The 21,996-nt window shown below is 41.3% G+C and overlaps 1 protein-coding gene across 1 annotated transcript in view; it reads left to right on the plus strand.

The window, feature by feature from the left end:
* Positions 1–4,552: 4,552 nt before the first annotated feature.
* Positions 4,553–21,996, plus strand: part of Bdp1 (B double prime 1, subunit of RNA polymerase III transcription initiation factor IIIB) — a 92,312-nt gene continuing 74,868 nt past the window's right edge. The window contains exons 1-7 of the mRNA XM_032897045.1: positions 4,553–4,978; positions 8,595–8,874; positions 10,299–10,408; positions 11,335–11,394; positions 14,880–15,011; positions 16,861–16,994; positions 19,411–19,505. Of these exons, the coding sequence (XP_032752936.1) occupies positions 4,767–4,978; positions 8,595–8,874; positions 10,299–10,408; positions 11,335–11,394; positions 14,880–15,011; positions 16,861–16,994; positions 19,411–19,505 (1,023 nt within the window). The 5' untranslated portion in view covers positions 4,553–4,766. The remainder of the gene's footprint in view (positions 4,979–8,594; positions 8,875–10,298; positions 10,409–11,334; positions 11,395–14,879; positions 15,012–16,860; positions 16,995–19,410; positions 19,506–21,996) is intronic.

Consider the following 21,996-nt stretch of genomic DNA (forward strand, 5'->3'; position numbering starts at 1 on the left):
TTTACCTTTAAAATGAAGAGGCCATTTTTCTTTCTTTGAAACGGTAAGGTGACAATGACTGAGCTCTTCTCAGAACCCACATTAAAAGATTACGTGGACACTTCCAGCACTGGGGAGGCAGAGTCAGGTGGATCCCTGGGGGCTCTGTGTGCCAGTGAGAGCCCGTCCCTGTCTAATAAAACATAGACAGCTCCTGAAGAGTGACACCTAAGGTTGTCCTCTCACCTCCAATCGCACTCGTGCATACATGAAGATACACATGAGCATATACATGTGTACATAAGAAAAACAGAACTGCTTGGTCAAGTGCGGTATACAGTAGCACTCACTAGGTTATTGTTCTTTCGTTCTCGGAGAACCGTGCACACTTATTACCCTCCTCACATCATACCCTATCCTGCTCAGAACTGCAACTACTCATTGAACCCTTTCTTGAGTCCCCAAGGAGGAGGGTAGATTCTCTGGTCCAGTTGTATAGAGATGAACGATCAGTAATAGAGTCCAATGGTAGATACTTGTTTAGAGCATGCAAAGCCTTAGATTTCAGTCCCCTCCAAAATCATATTAATTAGAAAGAGGAACCCAGCGTGGTGGAGTATGACTCGACTCCTAGGACTTGGAAGACTGAGGCAATAGGACTGTACATTTGAGGTTAACTTGTGTTGCACAGTGAAACCCTCTCTCTCCCTTGCTAAAAAAATAACAATATACATATTAAATTTTGTATTTATAAAATCTATTTCTACATTAGAGGTGTTTTGACTGAATGTGTGTCCAAAATTATATATTTTTTTGAGTTACGGGGTTACAAAGATGTATGCCATAAACCCAGAATACCTTGAGAGTTTTTGCCAGAGGACCAGGAATCAAACTTACTCGTATAAAGCAAAATAAATACATCTATAAAACATAATAAAATGTTTATAAAGGGCTGGAGAGGGGTTGGGGATTTAGCTGAGTGGTAGAGCACTTGCCTAGTAAGCAAAAGGCCCGGGGTTCAGTCCCCAGCCCCGAAAAAAAAAAAAAAAAAAAGAAAAAAAAAGAAAAAAAGGGCTGGAGAGATGGCTCAGAGGTTAAGAGCACCGACAGCTCTTACAGAGGTCCTGAGCTCAAATCCCAGCAAACACATGGTGGCTCACAACCATCTGTAATGAGATCTGATGCCCTCTTCTGGTGTGTCTGAAGACAGCTACAGCGTACTTATATATAATAAATAAATCTTTAAAAATGTTTATAAAATCAAATTTTTTTGGTTTATACCTTTACCAGTAGGGGATTAAATGTAAACAATTTTGATTTTCTTATTTACAAAGTCGTGACGACATCTTGGATTCTTAGGTGGAACACAGGACTACTAAAGACCAGGAATGTGCCTTTAATTTTAGAGGAAAAGGCAGATAGGCCTTGTGAATTTGGGCAGCTGCCGTACACACCAAGCAGGACAGCCATAGTTATACAATGAGATCCTGACTCTCTTCAGAAACCCTGACAGACACTAGGGAAAACTAGACTATTGTTGGCTTGTTTCTTTATCGTGTGTCCGTGCGTGTGTGCGTGCATGTGTGTGTGTGCGTGCGTGCGTGCGTCTGTGTGTGTGTGTGTGTGTGTGTGCGTATTGGCTCCCCTGGAGCTGGACTACGAGGCATTTGTGAACTCCCTGCCATGGGTACCGGAATGCAAACTCCGGTCCTCGTGATGGAGCAGCAAGTGCTTAACTGCTGAACCATCTGTCCAGCCTCCAGATTGTAGAATTTTAAAATTACTGGTGACACTGAAAACTTACTTCACAAACTTGTGCAACAACTGTCTTGTGATATATTTAAGGAAAGTAAAAGCCACTTTGGGTGGGAGAGCCGAAGAGACGACTCAGCAGCCAAGAGCAATTGCTGTTCAGCATCTGCGGAGTGGCTCGAAGCCATGCATCGCTTCAGTACCAGGGAATCTCATGCGGTCTTCTCATACCTAAGGCCCCACACCCAGGCATGTGCACGGTGCACATACATACAGGCAAGCAAACGAACTCATACATGTGAAATAAAATAGATACATCTGTAAAACATAATGTTTATGAGATCAATTCTTTTGCTTTATACCTTTACTAGTAGGAGACTAAATTTAAATAATTTCGATTTTCTTATCTACAAGGTTGTGGCAACATCTTGGATTCTTAGGTGGAACACAGGATTATAAAAAAGGCCTTGCATAAGAGCTTGCTGTATGTCCAAGCAGTGACTACAAGATTCTTGAGGTTTCTATAGCATGGTATTCTTTCTCAAGTGCTCATTAATGAAGTCTTGATCTGTAACTTTAGCTGGCCTGGGACTAGCTATTCAGAACAGGCTATTTTCTTTCTTTTTTTTTTTTTTTTTTTTTTTTTTTTTTTTTTTGGAGCTGGGGACCAACCCAGGGCCTTGCGCTTCCTAGGTAAGCGCTCTACCACTGAGCTAAATCCCAGCCCCAACAGGCTATTTTCAAACTCGTGTAATTCCCCTGTCTCGGTCTCTGGAGTGATGGGATTACAAGTATGGGCCATCGCTCCTGGAATTTTTAGATTTCTTGAGCATCTTCATCTGTTTTATGCCCAGTACTGAACTGCATCCCCACACCTTCAGGTTTCCTGCCCTTGTGTCCCCCTCTCCCCTTCTCTCCCTCCCCTTCTTCCTCTTTCCTGTGTGTGTGTGTGTGTGTGTGTGTGTGTGTGTGTGTGTGAGAGAGAGAGAGAGAGAGAGAGAGAGAGAGAGAGAGAGAGAGAGTCATACAGGCCAGTCTGCCTTTCTATTTTCAAAAGGATGTGTGATAGCTCACACTCTTAATCCCAGCACTAAGAAGGCAAATGCAGGTGGATTTCTTTGTTTGAGGCCAGACTGGTCAACATAGCTCCAGATCAGCCAGGGCTATACAGACTCTGTCCCACTCCTTTTCTGCAAAATGTATTTTCTGTCAGCCTCTGACCCGTTTCTCCAGCTACTACAGGCTTTTATTTCTTTTTCTTTTTACTACGTTTGCAGAAACAATTGGTCTCTGTCTGTCTGTCTGTTCGCTCTCTCTCTCTCTCTCTCTCTCTCTCTCTCTCTCTCTCTCTCTCTCTCTCTCTCTCTCTCTGTGTGTGTGTGTGTGTGAAAGGGTTACATGTAGCCCAGTCTGGTTTGGAATTTGATACCTATTACCTATTTTTCTTGTCAAGTTGCCCTACTGCCAGTATTCCAGAACTCTTATATCACCCTTGAAATCTCTTGTCATATTTCTTATGACAATATATTCTTAATGATCTTGTCCATTTATTTGGTATTTTCTCCACCATAACATACAATGTCTTATTTATTGCTCTGTTTCAATCTCCCAAAGCAGATTATGGCTTAGTTAAGAGCACTGACTGCTCTTCCAGAAGTCCTGAGTTCAGTGGTGGCTCACAACCATCTGTAATGGGATCCGATGACCTCTGCTGGTGTGTCTGAAGGCAGCTACATTGTACTACTCATATACATAAAATAATTCTTTAAAAGAAAGAATACTCACATTAGTATGAAAAGTTTAGAGTATAATCGTTTTTTACAGGCACTATAGTTTTTATTTTAAGGTGTACAAAAGCACACATAGTAGATGTCTTCTTTCTATGAGATGTTTCACAGCTTCTCTTTCAATAGGTGACTGCAATTTCTTCATACAGAATTCCACCTTTTTTTTTACTCGATTTAAAACTTCACGGCAGAGGTTGGATTTGGACAGACGGCTCAATAGATCCATTTCCTGTTCTTCCAGTGGGCCCTAGTTTGGTTTTCAGCACTTACATCAGGAGTCTGATAACTACCTGTAACTTTTTGGGCTCCCTGGCACCCACTCAAACTTGCTCCCTCCATACTCATAGTTAATTTTTTTTCCCTAGTTGGGGTATGGTAGCACATACATGCCTGAAATCTCAAAATTGAGCCTGTGGAGGCAGGAGGATCAAGAGTTGAAAGCCAGCCTTGGCTATAAGAGACCCTGTCTCAAAAACCTAAAACAAACACGTTCTGTGCTCTGGGGATGCACTGGTGCTAAGTCGCTACTATCATCCTATTTTATCTTATTGTATTTTTGAGGTAAATCTTGCAAGGTAGCCCAGTGCGTCCGGGAACTTGTGACCTCTTTATTTCAGTGCTGGGATTGCAGGCACTCACCACCATGCTTTTCATTCTTGCACGCTTTGACTCTTCTCGAGAACTCCTTAATAGTCCGTAAAAGATTCAATTAAGTAGGTTGGCGATGAAAGTTTCGTGGTAGCGTGCATGCCGAGTATGCAGGAGTCCTAGGTTCAAATCATAGCACCAAGGGGTAAAAATTAAAAGTTTGAGCCAGAGGATTCAGCTGCTTCCGTTCTCTTTTCAATAACTCCTGAGGTCTTACAAAAGAAAAATGATATGTCTTCGAGTCAAAAATCTCTGGTTCACAGGCAACCGAAGTTACAAAGCGTTGCAGTTGCTATGGCTCCTGGCGCCCGGAGTCTGACGTTTGTCATCGGCGCCGAGTGATTACGTAATGACTTCCGGCGCCTTTCGCGAGCTGGGACGCGGGGAGGAGAAACTTAGCTTTTAGTGTGGCAGGGTCATGAAGAGAAGGCGGTGGCGGGAGAGCGGAGGAGGCGGAGGGGGCGCGAAACTGCGGTAGCTGGCGCTGGGCCGGTGGTTTTGGCTGGGTGGGAGGGCGAGAGTCCCAGCCCTCGGGCAGCGGCCGGGGCTCTGGGCTGAGCGCGGCCGTGGAGCCGCGGCTCTCGGTCCCCTGGCTCCGCCATGTTCCGCAGGGCACGCCTTAGCGTGAAGCCGAATGTCAGGCCTGGTGTAGGCACCAGGGGCTCCGCCGCTCCCAATCCCCAACGTGGACCGGAGGCACCTAGGCCTCCCGAGCCTGCCACCGGGTCTGCTCCGAAGCCAGCGGAGCCCACAGATGTGCCTGCGGTGGATTCCGGGGGAGCGGAACCCCAAGAACAGGCTCCCGGGAGCAGGTAAGGTCTTGTATCAGGCCAGCTGTTGGATTTTACCACGGTGTACCTCTCCTGTAGCAAGCCTTTAGTTTGAGCTGGATGAAACCACAGTTTTATTCCGTGATCAGAGGGTGTGACTACTATGATTCTGTCACGATCTTAAGATTCTCCAGGAAACTGTCTTACAGGGATGGGAATCTAGGCTTAACAGTTTTGAAGTCAAGAATATAGATGCACCATCACTTGGAAATTTAATTATTCCAAGTGTTTAATTTACACTGAAAGCACTTTGGTGTTTTCCTTTTGTGAATACTTTTAAAGGGAGAGCACCACTGCTGACTGAATTTTTTTTTTCTCCCTCCACGCGGTGATGCGGTTGAACCCAGGACCTCACGCTGAGCCACACCTGCAGCATTTGTCAAAGGGAAGAAGCTTAGGTTACTTATTTTGTGTACTTTATTGTTACTGTGCTTCCTGGATCAAGACGCCTGGCATTAGCGACAAATATCACATTTGAATTTAGGATTCTCTTACTTAGTTTGACAACTTCTAAGTAGGTTGTCCTCAGAGAAAATTTATTTCTCCTTTAGATGAAGTTAGTACCTCCTTTGGGACATGATTACATAAACTGCCTCGCACATGACATGGCAGAATAGTTCCCCCAAATTTACTAGTTTCAAAAAAAAGGTGATGAGAGCCAGGTGTAGTGTCACAACTTTAGTCCCTAGCTGTAAGGGAGGAAGAGCCCCGCCTGGTCTCCATACTGAATTCTAGGACAGCCAGAGCTCCATAGTGAGACCCTGTCTCAAAAAAACAAAACAGTGGAGAAAAGGTGATGGTACAAATTAAAGATATGACGGGTTAAGATGATGACTGTATTGTTTTATAACATACAGAGGAAGAAGCCAGTAAATCCAGTAAGTAATCACATGAGGTGACAGGGAGATGGTACAAATTATGTTTGCATAGTAACAACATTTCTTCTGTTGATTAGTGTTGGTGCAGTGTGTTATTCTGACACCCCAACAGTGCACTATGATTTCAACATTTTTCACTTGAATCTGTTCGAAAGTTTCTGCTTAGAATAAAAATACCAGTACTGGTCACTGCTCCAAAGAGTTTGGGGATTTTTGTTAACTATGTAGGAATGCATTTTATAAATTGCCATAGGCCATAGTTCTGAGACAAGCTCTAGAATATTTTAGTAGACAATTAGAGTACATCATATGCACAAATATGTATATACATACACACGTATGAGTTATCAGTTTTGGGGGACACAAGTTAACTATGCAGTTTTGACTTACCTGGAAGTCTCTACCCTGAGTGCTGGCCTTAAAGCACGAGCCACTGGGCTCAGCAGGTGTTTTGTTTTTTTGTTTGTTTGTTTGTTTTTTAAAAATAGAGTTTCATCTAGCTCAGGTTGGCCTAGAACTCACTGTGCATGAAAAGACACCTTTAAGTTTCTAATCCTCCTGCCTTACCTTCGGAATGCTGAGATTACAGATGTGTCGTCATGCCTGATATGTAGTGCTGGATGTGAAAGCCAGGGCTCCGCATGCTGCCCAAGCGCTCTGCCAGCCAACTACATTCCTGGTCCTTGGTCCTTCTTTGATGAGATCATTCGTTTGCTAGTTGTAGTAATCAATGGAGTATACATTTAACATACAAAATGCCAGTGTTACAATCTAAGAGCTACATTGGAGTGCTAGGGACTGAGCCTCGGGGCCTTGAGCATGCTAGATTGAGTTTTATCTATCTTCAGCTTTAAGGAAAGAAGTTAGAAGACTTTTTAGAGAGATTATTTTGTATGTTAAAGCAGCTTCTATTTTTATATGGAACTAATACAGTATGATAAAAGTAGACCTAAATTATTGATTTAGTTTGCTTTTGAAGTAATCTATTCTTATTATTTTATGTGCATTGGTGTTTTGCCTGTATTTATGTCTGTGCGGGTATTGGGTCCCCTGGAACTGGAATGACAAACAATTATGAGCTGCTGTGTTGGTGCTGGGAATTGAACCTGGGCCCTCTGGAAGATCAGCCAGTGCTCTTAACCCTCTGAATCTTCAAAGTAATTATACATATTTATGGAGTACAATGTGTTATTTTAATATGTATTTACAACGTGCCACAGTAATGGCATATCACTTTAAAAATTCATTATTTGTGTCAAGAGCATTCTAGATCTCTTTTATAACTATCTTGTGATAAAAAATGTTGTCAACCAATTTATCCTACCAATATAGTGCATTATTAGAAATAAATGTTAATTCTATTCAGCTACATTCCTGTTCTTTTTTTCTTTTTCTTTTCTTGTTTGTTTTCTTTTCTTATTTTGAGACAGGGTTTCCCTGTGTAACTCTGGATGTTCTGGAATTCTCTTTGTAGACCAGGCTGGGCTCAAAGTCCTGCTTCTGCATCCCTAGTGCTGTGACTAAAGGAGTGCATCACCATGCTGGGCTTTTACTTTTACTTTTTAAATGTTTTATGTATATGGGTATTTTGCCTTTGTGTACCATATGCCTGGTGCCCATGGTAACTGGAAGACGACTTTGGATCTCCTGGAACTAGAGTTACAGGCAGTTGTGAGCTGCTATCTGCCTGCTGGAAATTGAACCCAAGTTTTCTGGTAGAGCAGCCAGTACTCTTAACCTTGAGTCATGACTCCAGCTCCATTTCTGAGCGATTTATATCCAATCTGTACCATAGCCAGTAGTTGATTTAAAGTGACTAGATGCTGCTGTCTGTTTGAGCTCGGGTCTCATGTAGCCTAAGCTAGCTTCAGACTAACTCTGTTGATGAGGGTGATCTTGAACTTCTTATCCTTCTGCCTTTACTTCCTGAGTATTGAGGTTACAGACACTTAGCAGAACAGCAACAAAAATTATCCAATCGTCTCAGCTATCTAGTTATTAAAAATTGGCTTATTAAGCTTTGTTCTGTGACTTAGTTTTGGTTTTTAGGGTGTTTGGTTTTTTGGTACTTGAAAGAATTCAGCATATTGTTAATGTTTTCTATTGTGCTTAGAAACTAAAAATGGAAAAAGAATAACTTAGACAGTAGTCTTCTTTAGAATTTAAATATGCTAAATTGATGTTTTATTTAGCCTTTTTAAAAAAAAGGTTTTGTGTGTGTGTGTCTGTCTGTCTGTCTGTCTAAGACTGAATGCTACATGTGTGCAGGTGTCCATAGAAGCCAGAAAGTGTCAGCTCTTTGGAGTCAGAGTTCCTGGTGTTTCTGAGCCACCTTATGTCAGTGCTGGGAGTCTGGAAGAGTAGATCTACACTTAAGTACAGCCCACTCTCTAGTCTTTTTGTGTGTTTTAAGGTGGTCTTACCTGGTAGGTGGCTCAAGCTGGTTGGAGTTCACTGTGTAATTCAGGCTGGCTTCACATTCATGGCACTCTGTCCACCTCAGCCTCCATAGTGCTAAGAGTAGAAGTATGAGCTGCCACTTAAAGCTGAGAGAGTTTTAAAGAAGTGCTTTATTGCAACTCTGTTGTAATCAACATAAATCTGAAAAGTTACTGGTTTTTATGTTTGGTTTTCTTTCTGTTCAGTGGGATCTTACTGTCTTAAAACTAGTGTATAACAAAGATGAGTCATGAGGTCTCTCCTTTTCTTTTTAATTGCAGTAATAATGAAAAGACTGGTGATGGAAGTAATGTTGAAGAGTCTAGCACACTGCCCTCTGCTGCTTCACAGAGAAGAAAGCGAGTGTCTGGCACGTCTAGTCTTGGTCAGCCTCCTGTCAGTGCCCCCTCACAGAGTCGCCCCTTATCTACAGTTAATCACGATGCGCCACAGCCAAACCCTACTCCAGCTAAAGAGAAACAGCCGTGCTCAGACAGATACCGAATATATAAAGCCCGCAAACTGAGAGAGATGTTGAAAGAGGAGCTGAGAAAGGAGAAGGTGAGTGAGCGAACTGTAGTCCAGGCCCTCCTTCTGACCCAGCCTTCCAAATCTCACACCACCACATTTGTCTTGATAGTCATTTAGAAATAATTCATTTGTACTTTTCACTACTTTAGTTTTTTAAGATTATTTCTCTGTGTAGCCCTGGCTTTCATGGAACTCACTCTGTAGACCAGGCTGGCCTCAAACTCACAGAGGTCCATCTGCCTCTACCTCTTCTGCCTCCTCAGCGTTAGAATCAAAGGTGTGTCCCACTACGCCTGGCTATTTCATTAGTTTTGGTGACAGCAAAAAATAAGTTTTTATAAATATGTAGATAGAGATATAAGCATATGAAAATAGTTTTTATAAAAATGTTAAAGTGATGTGGAATAATTATTTGAATTAAAACAAGTATAATTGAGCAATATGAATTGGTAATGTTTTAAGTTGAACTGTGACAAAAACCCTTACAGAATGCACGTAGTGGAGTGTATGTTCTTTTTACTTGATGACAGCCTACAGTGGAACAGGAGTAAAGCTGGCTTTGTGTTAGAGACTTAAGCTTCGCACATTAGCTTCACTGCTTACTAGCAATGTGATGGGCAGCTTAGTCTGTCTGTGTCTCTGTCTGTCCTTACTTGTATGATGTTGCCAGTGATAATATCAGTACCTCTCTGGAGGACTCAGGTATGTTTTATCATCTTCAGAGTGCCCCCTCTCTCTATCTCTTGTTGTGAAACCCATATTAAATGTCTTTAATTAAAATAAGGGACTGGAGAGGTGCTTCAGTGGTTAAGGTGCGTGCTTGGTGATCTGGAGTAGTGGAGTTTGTACCCCAGTACCTGTGTGAGAAGCTGTCCTTTCCACTGATGACTGTAAACTCAGCCCCAAGAGGGGCTAGGATCCCTGGGGCTTCCTGGCTTCCACTCTAGCCAAGATGTGAGCCCTGCCTCAAAGAGTGAAGTAGAAGACAACGCTCAGTGCCCTTTTCTGGCCTCCATGGGGCAGTGCACAGGCACACTTACCAATGCCCACACATGTCTGCATACACACAAATAAAAATATATCACAATAAAACATCTTTAATAAAACATTTAATTCTCCTTCATAAAAAAAAGCTTCTGAGCTGGAGAGATGGCTCAGCCGTTAAGGGCCATCTGGACTGCTCTTCCAGAGGCCCTGAGTTCAGTTCCCAGCAACCACATGGTGGCTCACAACCATCTGTAACGGGATCTGATGCCCTCTTCTGGTGTGTCTGAAGACTGCAACAGTGTGCTCACATATATAAAAAAAAGCTTCTGAGATTGTATAATACAATAATTCAGGTTATAAGTGGTTTATTAAAATTAGGCATAATGGTAATATTAAAGCACTTGAGGACAGTGGGCTGTGTTTGAGTTTAGTGCGTCTGAAATTATTCTGTATATCTCTGTATACAGAAACAGTGGAAAAACAAATTTGCAACAAATGAAAGCCAGAGACCACCAGATCGTTCAAAAATGACTATGAGAGACTTCATATATTACCTTCCAGATAGCAATCCGATGACGTAAGTAAAATTCATTTATGCTTTGTTTCATTGGGTGTGTAATGATATATCACTTTTATCAGTTTCATGTTCAGAAGCTCGTTGAATAATTCATAGCATTTATATTATCTTTTAAAGATAAAGTTTCTAACAAAGTGAGTATGGGTACGTTTTTCTCCTTTGGTGCTGGGGGTTTAAGCCTGTGCCTTCCTCATGTGCAGTACTCACTCATAGCCGTGCCATATCAAGTAACTCTTTTCCCAGGTGAAGGTGAGTCCTTCTTTATCACCTAGGGTTAAAGGGACTTCTTCTTGTTTTAGTTATTGGGCTATAGAGTAATTTCTATTTCTTATTGTCTATGAGGTGATATAAAGGAATATAGTTCTTATGCCCTATTTCATTGGGAATGGTGTAGTTTGAATAACCAGTTCTTCATGAACAAGGCTTTAATTCTTTAATTAAAGTTGGCCTGAGGTAGCAGGCAGAAGTCTTACAAATCTGTTTGTGGTGGTGTAGTAGGTGGCCTTAGCGTCATCCTCAGGCGCGGCCTCTGTGTTTGCCAGGCCTTCGGTCACTCTGAAGGGGGTCTGGGCAGGAGCCACCTAGTGTGCTTCATTTCCCAGGGCCGACAGTCTCTCTTCACTAAGAATTAGAAGGAAAATATTTATTCAGGGTCCACAGGCGATTGGTACTTGATGAGGTTTGACTGAAAAACTCTCCTACCATTAGTTTTTGGCTGCTGTGTGCTGGGCATCAAGCTCATTCTCAGCCTTCACTGGGCTAATTTCCACAGCTAGGCCTGAGTGACAAAAGGACTGGTGAACGTTATTATGAATGCCACAGTGCATCGTATAAAAAGTGGAAACTAAGGTAAATTTTTTCTGGCTATGAGAGAATTGCTAAAATATTAATTTATTAAAAAATATTCTTTTTTTGGTACTTAACAGTTCTTCAGTGGAACAAGAAAAGAAATGTGAGAAATCCTTGGCTCCCACCCCAACAAGAGAGTGAGCATCTTACCATACGCCTTTCCGTGTGTGCATTCCTGTTGTTGCTGTACACCACATGAGGCCCACTCTGGTGCCCACCACTGACTTACACCCAGCCTTAGACACACTTTTAGAATGGAATCTAATGGTTCTTCTCTTTTCCTTTCCTTTCTGTTCTTGTCTGTTCTTTGTGCATGTGTGTGTGTTTGGTGTGCATGTGTGTCTTGTGTGGGCGTGCCTTTGTCTTCCTCAGTTGAGCTTCAGTTTATGTAATGAGCAAGGTCTTGTTGTTTTTGTCTTGTCTGCCTAGTCAGCTTGCCTCTGAAATCCCTTATTGAGTGCTGGCTGCCAGGCCTGCCTATATTTTACATGGATTTGAGGATCCGAACTCCATTCCTCACACTTGGTGGGTGAGCACTTTATCCAATGAACACCCTCCCACCCCGAACCCTCAAGGGGAGCTTTCTGTACGTCTGATTGCTTCGTAACAATAGACTCTTTAGGAGTAGAAGTCCTTAGGACAGCCGGGGCTACAGAAAGAAAGCCCTGTCTCATAGAAGAGAAGAGACGCTCTAGCTGGGCATGCTCACTGGTGTAATCTCAGCCCTTGAGAAGCTGAATCAGGAGGGTCCCAGGTTCAAGGTCAATCTTTACTACTGAGGTGTAGCATTATTCTTGGAGAGATGTGAATAAATGTCTACTTGCCCTAGATAGGGGACTGGTGACAGACCACCAGTAAAGATACCACCAAAGTCCAACTTGGACTTTTTAGTTTTTAAGACAGGGATTTTCTGTGTAGCTCTGGATCTTGCTAGAACCAGGCTAGCATTGAACTCATAGAGATTGCCTGCCGTTGCCTCCTGGGTGCTGGGATTAAAGGCCCCACCACTGTCCGGTGAAACAATGAGTTTTATGGGTGTTAATTATCAGCGATATGAGTGAGGGGTTACTTATAAGATCATCATTATCTCAAAGACAGCTGTATCACCAAAGCCCACCGCAGCATGGGCACTGGCTCGTGAAACCTGGGAACCTAACATTCTTTACAACATGGAGGCAGTTCAGCAGGCCGCAGATGCCTTTCAGCAGTCTTTACTGCTTGGGATGGGAAGATATAATTTATTTGGTCAGTTTCAGGGACTACTTGTAGCCTTTAATTTGTTGGTTCCTGAGCTTTACAGACGTCTCTGTAGGAATATCCAGTATCTTTAGCTTCTCATTCAGAGAGGTTGTATTTTAGGGAGAATTTGTCTCAGAAATGTACACACACAGTTAGATCTTTTCAGAATGAATGACCTATAATATTTGTGTAATATATATGTAATCGACTTATATTATGACTTGTATATGTACATGCCTGGTGTATATGAGTGTCATAGCTTGTAGGGGAATAGGGAAAGACAGCTTGATATTCAGTTCTCTTCCAACATGTGGGTTCCATGTATTGAACATAGGTGTCTGGCTTGACACCAAGTGCCTTTCTTTACCAGCTGGGCCATCTCACTCACAAGTTTTAAATTAAAGATGTTCAAATTGAGGTTTGGTTTTATTTTGAAACAGGCCTTGGCTGGCCTAGAACTTGCCATGTAGAGCAGTCTGGGCCTTGGATTTAGAGATTAGTCTACTCTGGCTCTTAGTGTTAGGATTAAAGCATACACTACTATGCCCAGCATTTAGGAGTTGTTTCTTGTCAAAACAGTAGCTTTTCGTGGTAAAAATTTCAAAGGAACAAAGGGAATATTGAAAAAAAGTCTTTCTACCTTTGTTTCTTTGTGGTTTAAAAGTGTGTGGTTCCCACCCCACCCCCCCAAGCAACAAATGTTACTAATTAAAACAACACTTTTTTTTATTACATGTATTTATTGTGAGCATGCATTGTGTATGTGTGTATGTGTGTAGGCACATGCATGCCATGGTGCATGTGTGGAGGGAGACGAGTCTTCGTGGCAGTCGTGCATTCTGGGCGGTGCACACCGCTGCTGCTGCTCTGCATTCAGCTTGTCAGGCTTTGTGCAAGAGCCACTCACCAGCTTTTAAATATAGCATTTTTCAATAAGATATGAATAGTGTAGTAGAAAGATGGATTTGGGTTCATTTGTTTAAAAAAACTAAGTTATAATTGGGTGGGAGCAAGAAGTTCTGATGGACTTTCTCACATTTGTCTGACTGACCATCTGAGAGCTGGATGTGGGTGTGCGTCTTTGTAAGCCCAGCACTTGAGAGGCTGAGCTTGAGGCTAGCATGGGCACACAGAATGAGTACCAGGCTATTTTGGGCTTCATAGCAAGAGCCTACCTCATAGAAAATAAAACTAAACTAAAGAAAGATATAGTAGTATACTTATTTTAGAAAGCTAGGAAAAAGTAGATAGTACGTTTTTACCATAAAGCATTGAGAAAAGTTTGAAAAGATGGAAATGTTTACCTAAGTTAAACATCGTACTCTGCTTTCCTCAGTTGAAATGTCATATAGTGTTATTGCGCTCTGTAGTTTTCATGTTTCTGTATGAGTTAAGAGGTACGGGGCTGGAGAGATGGTTCAGCAGTTAAAACCACCCGGGTTGAATTGCTAGCACCACGTGGTAACTCACAACCATCTGAAACTCCAGTTCTTCTGGCCTTCCCATAGCACTAGTCATGCACACTATGCACACATACATGTGCAGGCAAAAAGCTATACACGTAAAATAATAAAAATAAAATAATAAAAATAGCTTCCAAAAAGGTGGACAAAGAAAAATTTTGCTTGGCTTTAAGTTCTGTTCTTTCTGTTCTGCAGTCCAGAGGGAAGGGTCTCTAAGTTTCAGGTGAGCATAACACTATTAACCCGGAGGACTGTTCTAAGGGTTTTTGTTAATTCTGTTGTAACTGGTTTACTTGATACTTTATTAAGGTAGAAAGATAACATTTGTTTATTTATTTATTTTTACCATTGGCCTCAAACCCAAGGTATACTATAAACCACTGAGTTACATGACTGGTACCGTTAGTTTATTTTAAAAGAGAGTAAATAGAGAGAGTGGTAGTGAATGCCTTTAATTCCAGCACTCAAGATGTAGAGGCAGGAGGAAGGCAGGAAGGTCTCTGTGAGTTTGAGGCCAGCCTGGTCTATAGAAAGAGGTCCAGGACAGCCAGGGCTAGAATAGTGAACCCCTGTCTTGATAAAAAAGAGTTACCAAATAAAATTAGAAAGAAACCTTAACCCCTCTGCCGCTGCCCCACTGTATTCGTCCATCTATCCATCTATTTTGAGTCAGGATCTTAAGGTAAAGTTCACAGAGACCTAGATCTCTTGGTTCTTTTCCTTGGTCTCCTTAGTGCCACGATTACCTTGTGTTTCCCCATGCCTGCCAGGGTAACTGGGTCCTGTGGTATTTTCAGTTAAGTTATAGAGAAAGTTTGAAATAGCTGGATGTTGGTTTTTTTAGGAACTTGTTTTCACCTCATACTATTCAGGAGATACTTTTTTGTTGCTATAGCAACAGGTAACTGTTTATATTTTAGTAGGCAAGAAAATCAGAGCACGCAAGATGCTAATGATAATGAAGATGTGGAAGAGGAGGTGGATGACGGGCCACTTCTGGTTCCTCGAGTAAAAGTGGCAGAAGATGGCTCTATTATTTTAGATGAAGAAAGGTGAGTTACAGAGATGGGGCAGGAAGGAGGGGATGGTAAAGAACAGAGATCCCGTTTCTAATCTGTCAGTGTAACTTAACTAGCTGCCACTGGATAGATTGACATCATGAGTATTTTAAGTAGAAAGATGGACTAAATTAATTTGTAATTTTGGCATGTTTTGCATGAGATGCTCTCACTCTCTTGTCTGTCAGCCTAACTTTGTTTACTCATCACGTTGCTGCTAAGCCACTCCAGCTGCTGAACAGCTATGTGCTGTTACCACCGAGGATGAAGTTTAGGATCGATTCAGTCTTGAAGTTGCTATTTAGATTTTTCATATTATTAATTTTATTTTGTTTGATTTTTTTTTTTTTTTGAAACAGGGTCTCTCATGTAGCCCTGGCTGGCCTGAGACTTGCTTTGTAGACCAAGTTGTCCTTGAACTTACAGGGATCCACCTTTCTCTGCCTCCCGGTGCTACTAAAGGTGGACATCACCATACCTAGCTCTAATTTCGAGTTTGGTTGATCTTCAGGAACTTCAGTTACATGTGGTTTTGAGCAGTCTGACGTGGGTGCTGGGAACTTAATTTGGGTCCTCTGGAAGAGCATTAAGCACTGTTTTTGGTTTTTGTTCCTTTTTTTGTTTTGTGTGTGTATATATGTTTTTATTTTGTAATTTAAGAGTTTCAAATTTTGTACAACATGTTTGGTCATATTTCCAGATCACCTTCCTTCCTTTTTTTAATTTAAACCCATCAAGACCAGTAAGTGCTACCCAGATATTTTTGGATGTGTGATATTTGAGCATGGTCTACTTATTAGAGAAAACTCTGTCTCCCTTTCCCAGCAGCTATCAGTTGTTATTTGCTGCACACGTAGGGGTGAGATTTCATGTTCATCTCCCCTCTGCATGCTGGGATTTGGTCTAGCCTGGGCTTGTAAAGGTTGTGTGCATGCTGTGAGTTCATATGTGCAGCTGCTACCTAGCTATGTGTCCAGGAGAGGTTTGCTTGTAGTCGCCCTGGCTCTACACTCTTTCCACCCTTCCTTCCGTAGAGACTCCTGAGCCGTGACAGGGGCATGTGCTACATATGCTCCACTAATGACTGAACGTTTTGTCTTTTATTCTCTGCACTTTGGCCTTGTAGGTCTGTGTTAGTCATCATCTACTGCAGATAGAAGTTGGGGGTTGAGCGTTGCATTAATAATGTTTGCTGTAGGGGTTGGGGATTTAGCTCAGTGGTAGAGCGCTTGCCTAGGAAGCGCAAGGCCCTGGGTTCGGTCCCCAGCTCCGAAAAAAAGAACCAAAAAAAAAAAAAAAATAATGTTTGCTATAACGATAGTCTTTAGGAACATCAAGCAGTTCTTAGCTGCTGACCAATCTCGCCAGCTCTAAAGTGTATATTTTATATGGGATCAGGTAACAAAGAGGTAACTCCAAAGGTTTTTGCAGTTCAATAGTAAAAATGTATATAACATTTAAATTGATTGTAATATAAATGCAGTGCTGGTAAGTGTTTCTGTGTGATCGTGATTTTACATGTCAGTAATAGTTAAGAGGTGTTAGTCCAGGAGGCATTTAGAAATCCACAGACCAAGAAGACAGAGAAGACAATGGTTCTTCCAAAGGTACTCCAAAGGTATTTTGAAATGCTATAACTAAAAACAGGTTGGCATTTATTTCTGGACCTTAGAAATCACATTTGGAAAATATATATTTCAAATTTATTATTTTTTCAAATATATATATTACACTTTCTATATTAACTGCTATGTAATTTTAGAATACAGTAGTTAAATCTCATCTACTATTGTTTTTCATACTTTTTTTAGTGTGACCATATTTGAAAATGTCTTTCTTTCAGTTTAACTGTAGAAGTTTTGAGAACGAAAGGCCCCTGTGTTGTTGAGGAGAACGATCCTATATTTGAGCGTGGCTCCACAACTACTTATTCCAGCTTTAGGAAAAACTACTACTCAAAGCCGTGGTCCAATAAAGGTAATTAATTCTCATTAAAAGTTCTTTGGTGTTCTTTTGGAATGAAATGAGCTTTGATTGAAGCTTCGGACTTCTTATAAATAAAATGTAAACTGTTACCTTGGTTTCCATTCACTTAATTTTATTGGTTCCTCTCCTCCTTCCCCTACTATATTTTTGACTTTCCTTTAGAAATCATTAGCATTTATTGTTCATTTTGCCTGGAATCTTTTTCAAACTTTACAAAGAAACCCCGTTTAAGTGACTAACTGGCTGTTTCCAGTGTGTGTGAGCACTGACCATGTGTAGCAGTGGATCATTCCATTTGTAGGCTCTCATCATCATGACACTCACCTGCAGATGCTGTATGCTGGACTTTGAACAGGCCTCCCCAGCAGTCACGGTGCAGGCCTATAATGCAGCCTTCAGGAGGCTTAGGCAGGGCAGCGAGTGGGTGTGAGGCCAGTCTGGGCTATATAAGGACTCATCTGAAACAAACGACAAACAAATGAAAAACACAAGAAGAACACAGTACACAAGGCATATTTCACAGTGTTTCTCACTGCTTACTTTTTAGTATAGAAATGCTTTTTAAGCATGGCAGGATAAAGGGCAAAAGGAATTATTCTGGACTTCCCTCCTTTGACTATTACCAGTTGGTGTTTTTTCTCTTTTAAGATTAAATTCTGTCAGCTTGTGGCATTTCCCCTCACTTCCTCCTTCCCTTTCCCAATATGTTAGAAAGCACCCTGGCCCCTTTAGTCCAGTGAACATTTTTCCAAGTGCTTGTCTCTCAGTCTGTCTGTCTCTTTCTTTTCTCTCATTCATTCTGCTACTCACCAAGTATTTTGTTTCTTATAGCTGTCCAAACACAAAAGCCTCATCAATTCATATTTTACCAATTGTCTATAAAGTGTTATTTTCTTACAGCTTTGCCAATAGTTTGTAAGTTGTACGAGCTTATGGAAATTTAATATTCCAAAATACTTGTTGATATTACTATACATTTGCTTGATAGCAATAAGATCCAGCATCTGGAATTTTCAGTTTTAAAATTTGCTTTAATATTTAAAACAATTTTAAATTTACATATATTTAGATTATATTCTTTCCTTCCCCCAAATTTGTACAGATCTCCATTTCCTGACTTACCCAACTCTTAATTCTTTTCAAAAAAAAAAAAAAAAAACCCCTGGGGTCCGACCCCAACCAACAAAAAACAAAAAAAAAAAATGTTTCAAAAAAAAAAAAAAAAAAAAAACGTACGAAACTGCAACTAAGTACAAGCCCACACAAGCTGGGGGGCCATTATTTGTTGGTTAGCTACTCCTGACCATGAGCTCTGCCTGGGATGGTTGATATACCCGGTGTCATTCCGGTAGAGAACACTGATTCTCTCTCTCCTCGCAAGTATAAATGACAGTTCTGTTGTTAACCTTTATCCAATAGCTATGTTTACGTTCATAAATTTTTTAAATATAAGAAGCAGAAACTTTCACATCAACGTTGGAAAAGACAGACTAGCAGAAGGAAAGAGCGAGAGAGGGCACAAGAGTCAGGCCCAGGAATCCCATAAAACCCTAGAGTCAAAGCTGTGCTGTGAGTGCAGAGGACGTGGTGCAGACCTGTGGGCCCTGGCCATCCTGCGTCAGTGTCTGAGTTCATGTGAGCTTGGCTTAAGTTGATTTAGAAGGCCTTGTTTGCTTGGAGTCTCCCATCCCCTCTGGTCCTTACACTAGTCCTTCCTCTTCTGAGGGCTCCCTGAGCCCTGAGGGGAGATTTGATGGAGACATCCCTTTTAGGGCTGAGAGTTCCTAGGTCTCTTACTCTGAGTAACGTCTGGCTGCGAGCCTCTGTATCTGCTCCTGTCTGCTGCTGCTGATGGCAGAGCCCGAAGTGATCTAAGAGTATAAAAGAATATCACTAGGGATCATTTGAGTGCTACATTTTTTTTCCTTTTAGACCACTATTTGGTTTTGCCCTAGGTCCCTGGGCTATCTAGTCTTAGGTTCAAGGTCACACAAGCAGTGCCAGCTTTGGATTCCATCTCATGGAGTGGCTTTAAGTCAGATGAGTTACTGGTTGGTTACTCTCTGCAAGTGTTTATCATTGTGCTGCTTGTGGCAGGGGAACGTTCTCCTGGGACTGGGAACTGGTATCACATGTGTCACAGTTCTGGCACGCATAGCAGTTCTTGTTACCATGGCCTCCTGAGTTCTGGGGTTATGGAATGTCCCACCGCAATTACCTGTGAAGAGAGTTCTGTGTTTTACAGTGCTCGAGCTTCTTTCAACGAAATTAAGTACTCTATAGCTTATTTGGTTAAGTTTTTATATATAGTTTTATAAATATATATATATATATAATTGTATATAACTAATTACCTTCTTTCGTCTGAATGGAAAATTAAAATTCAGTTAATTTTTTATTTTTACAGAAACAGATATGTTTTTTTTAGCCATCAGCATGGTAGGAACTGACTTTTCTATGATTGGACAACTTTTTCCTCACAGAGCAAGGATAGAAATTAAGGTAAAGTATACCTATAATGTTTATTGGTTGGAGAGGGTAAAAAAAAATTACTTTTTTTTTAAGTTAAAAGCTTTGTTCACAGTCATTTGTTCTCTATTGTGTTTGTGTGTGTGACACTGCTTTTTGTATAATTTCTCAATTTTAGTATAGTTATATCTCCTGTATTTGAGAACTGTTAATAAAGATACTAAGATTAAGAGTTAGTGAAAATAGAAGGAAGATGTATCAGAATACTTGAAGGAAGCATAGCTCTATGACTATGAAGTATCTGAGATCTTCTGGGATGATGGAAAGTGTTGACTGGGTGTCACTGAATGGAGCATTGCTGTCTCAGTCCCCCTTCGCTCTGTAAGTGACCCCTAACATCATGATGTCAGGTGCAGACGCACCGTGCCAGATGAGCTGTGTGTTGGTGCTGAGAAGCTGCACATGCACTTTCTGGATAGGAATGTGGGTTCCCTCGTACTGTGTTGCCATAGTGTATTCCCAGTTAACAATGAGAGATTCTCTCAACCATGTGTGTTTTTCTCCATCTTATCATGTGTGCTACAGTAGTGAGAACAGCCATTCAGGAAGATAAGATTTGGGTGCCCTTAAAGTACACTAGACTTGATTGCCTAGAACATTATGTAGTGGCATCCTGTGGTGTGGTGTCACAGCCTCACTGGATTTCTACAAGAGGGGAGGAGCCTGCTTGTTTGTTTGTTTGTATGCATGTGTACGGTAAATATTTAAAAAATGTGGGGCACCAGGCACCATGCAGTGCCACCTCCTGTTACTCTCTGTCCCTGACAGCTCTCCGCCTCCATGGCTAGCCCCATCAGTGGTGGGTTCTGCCACACTAGTCTCATACAGAGACCGCCTATCTCAAGGCTTTCTTGCTGTATACTCTGTTCATATTCCAGCAACCTGGTAAAATCAAAACTCTAGAGGTTGTAATTTATCAACCAGATTTATATCAGTAAATTCTCACTCCACAAAATGTCCACACAATAAACTCAGAGCCAATTGATATTGGTATAAATTGCCCACCTAGATAAGACGAATTGTCCTGTAATTATCTACCGCTTATAAGATTTTCATAGCTACCTGTGGCTATTTAAAGACCACATGGGGGTGGGTTATCCTTCTCCTCTTGCATTTTTGTTTTTCTTCCTCTTTCTCCTATCTCTCCCACCTTTCAAAAACTCTGCCCCTGCCTTTCTTTTTTACTGCCCAATCACAGGCCTTGCCTGTGCTTGTGCCTGCCCTCACCTGCATGTAGACATCGATCTGTATGTATGTATGTATGTATGTATGTATGTATGTATGTATGTATGTATGAATGCATGTGTATATTTATGTTTGCTTTGAGACAGAATCTCTGTCACTGGCTGTCCTCAAGCTCACTTTGTCACTCAGGCTGTCTTCACACTCAGACTCCCCTGCCTCAGAGTGCTGGGGTTGGAGGCATGCTCTATCAGGCCTGGCTCCTGCTTGTATTCTTTATGTTCTAATGTTGATCTTGGTTAAAAAGATCTCAATAGTAAAGTTTTCTGAAGGCTTTAATTTGTTTAGAGGTAGAACTCGCTCTGATAATCTGATTAATTAATAGTGTTTGTCACTGACATTTCTTTCAGAAAACATTTATGTTCTTCCCTTAAAAGATTAGTGTAATTCTAGCAGGTCTTTGGGTAAAGTGTAGGAAAGTGAAAATGCTGGTTCTAAGGCCACTGAAGTAGATCTCATTGACTCCTGCAGGTTGAGCTAATCTTGTACTATAGTCCATGTATGCATTGCAGAGGTTTGCCGCATTTTCATTCTTTTTAAAAAAACCTTTAAAAATTACTGTAATTTTAAAGATTTATTTATTTTATGTATGTGAATACACTGTCATTGTCTTCAGACACACCAGAAGAGGGCATCGGATCCCATTACAGATGGTTGTGAGCCAACGTGCGGTTGCTGGGAATTGAACCCACGTCCTCTGGAAGAGCAGTCAGTGCTCTTAACCACTGAGCCATCTCTCCAGCCCTAAACATTATTTTTACTTTATGTGTATGGGCGTTTGCCTGCATGTATGCCTGTGTGCCCAGTGTCTATGGAAACCAGAAGAGGGCATCAAGTCATCTAGAACTGGAGTTGGAGCCACCACGTGGGTGATAGAAATTGAATCCAGGTTCTCTGGAAGAGTAGCCAATGCTGTTAATCCTTTGGCCATCTCCACAGCCTCCATATTACATTTTTTGAGTAATTTTTACCACTTCGTTCATGAGGCATATTGATTTGCATATTTCTGTTTTCTTTCTTTTTTCTTTTTTTTCTTTTTCGAATGCTGGTACCGAGTATGTGTTTTATCACCAAGCTATACCCCTGATCCCTGTAATTGTCTTTCAAAGTTCTTGGCTGTTTGTTGTTTCCTGAAATGAGCAGGGACGAGTACCTCTTGCTCATTTTGGAACAATTTAAGACAATTTAAGATTAGCACTGTTTCTCCTTAATGTTTGATGGG

This window comes from Rattus rattus, chromosome 3 (genome assembly GCF_011064425.1).
Source record: "Rattus rattus isolate New Zealand chromosome 3, Rrattus_CSIRO_v1, whole genome shotgun sequence".
Classification (NCBI taxonomy): domain Eukaryota; kingdom Metazoa; phylum Chordata; class Mammalia; order Rodentia; family Muridae; genus Rattus; species Rattus rattus.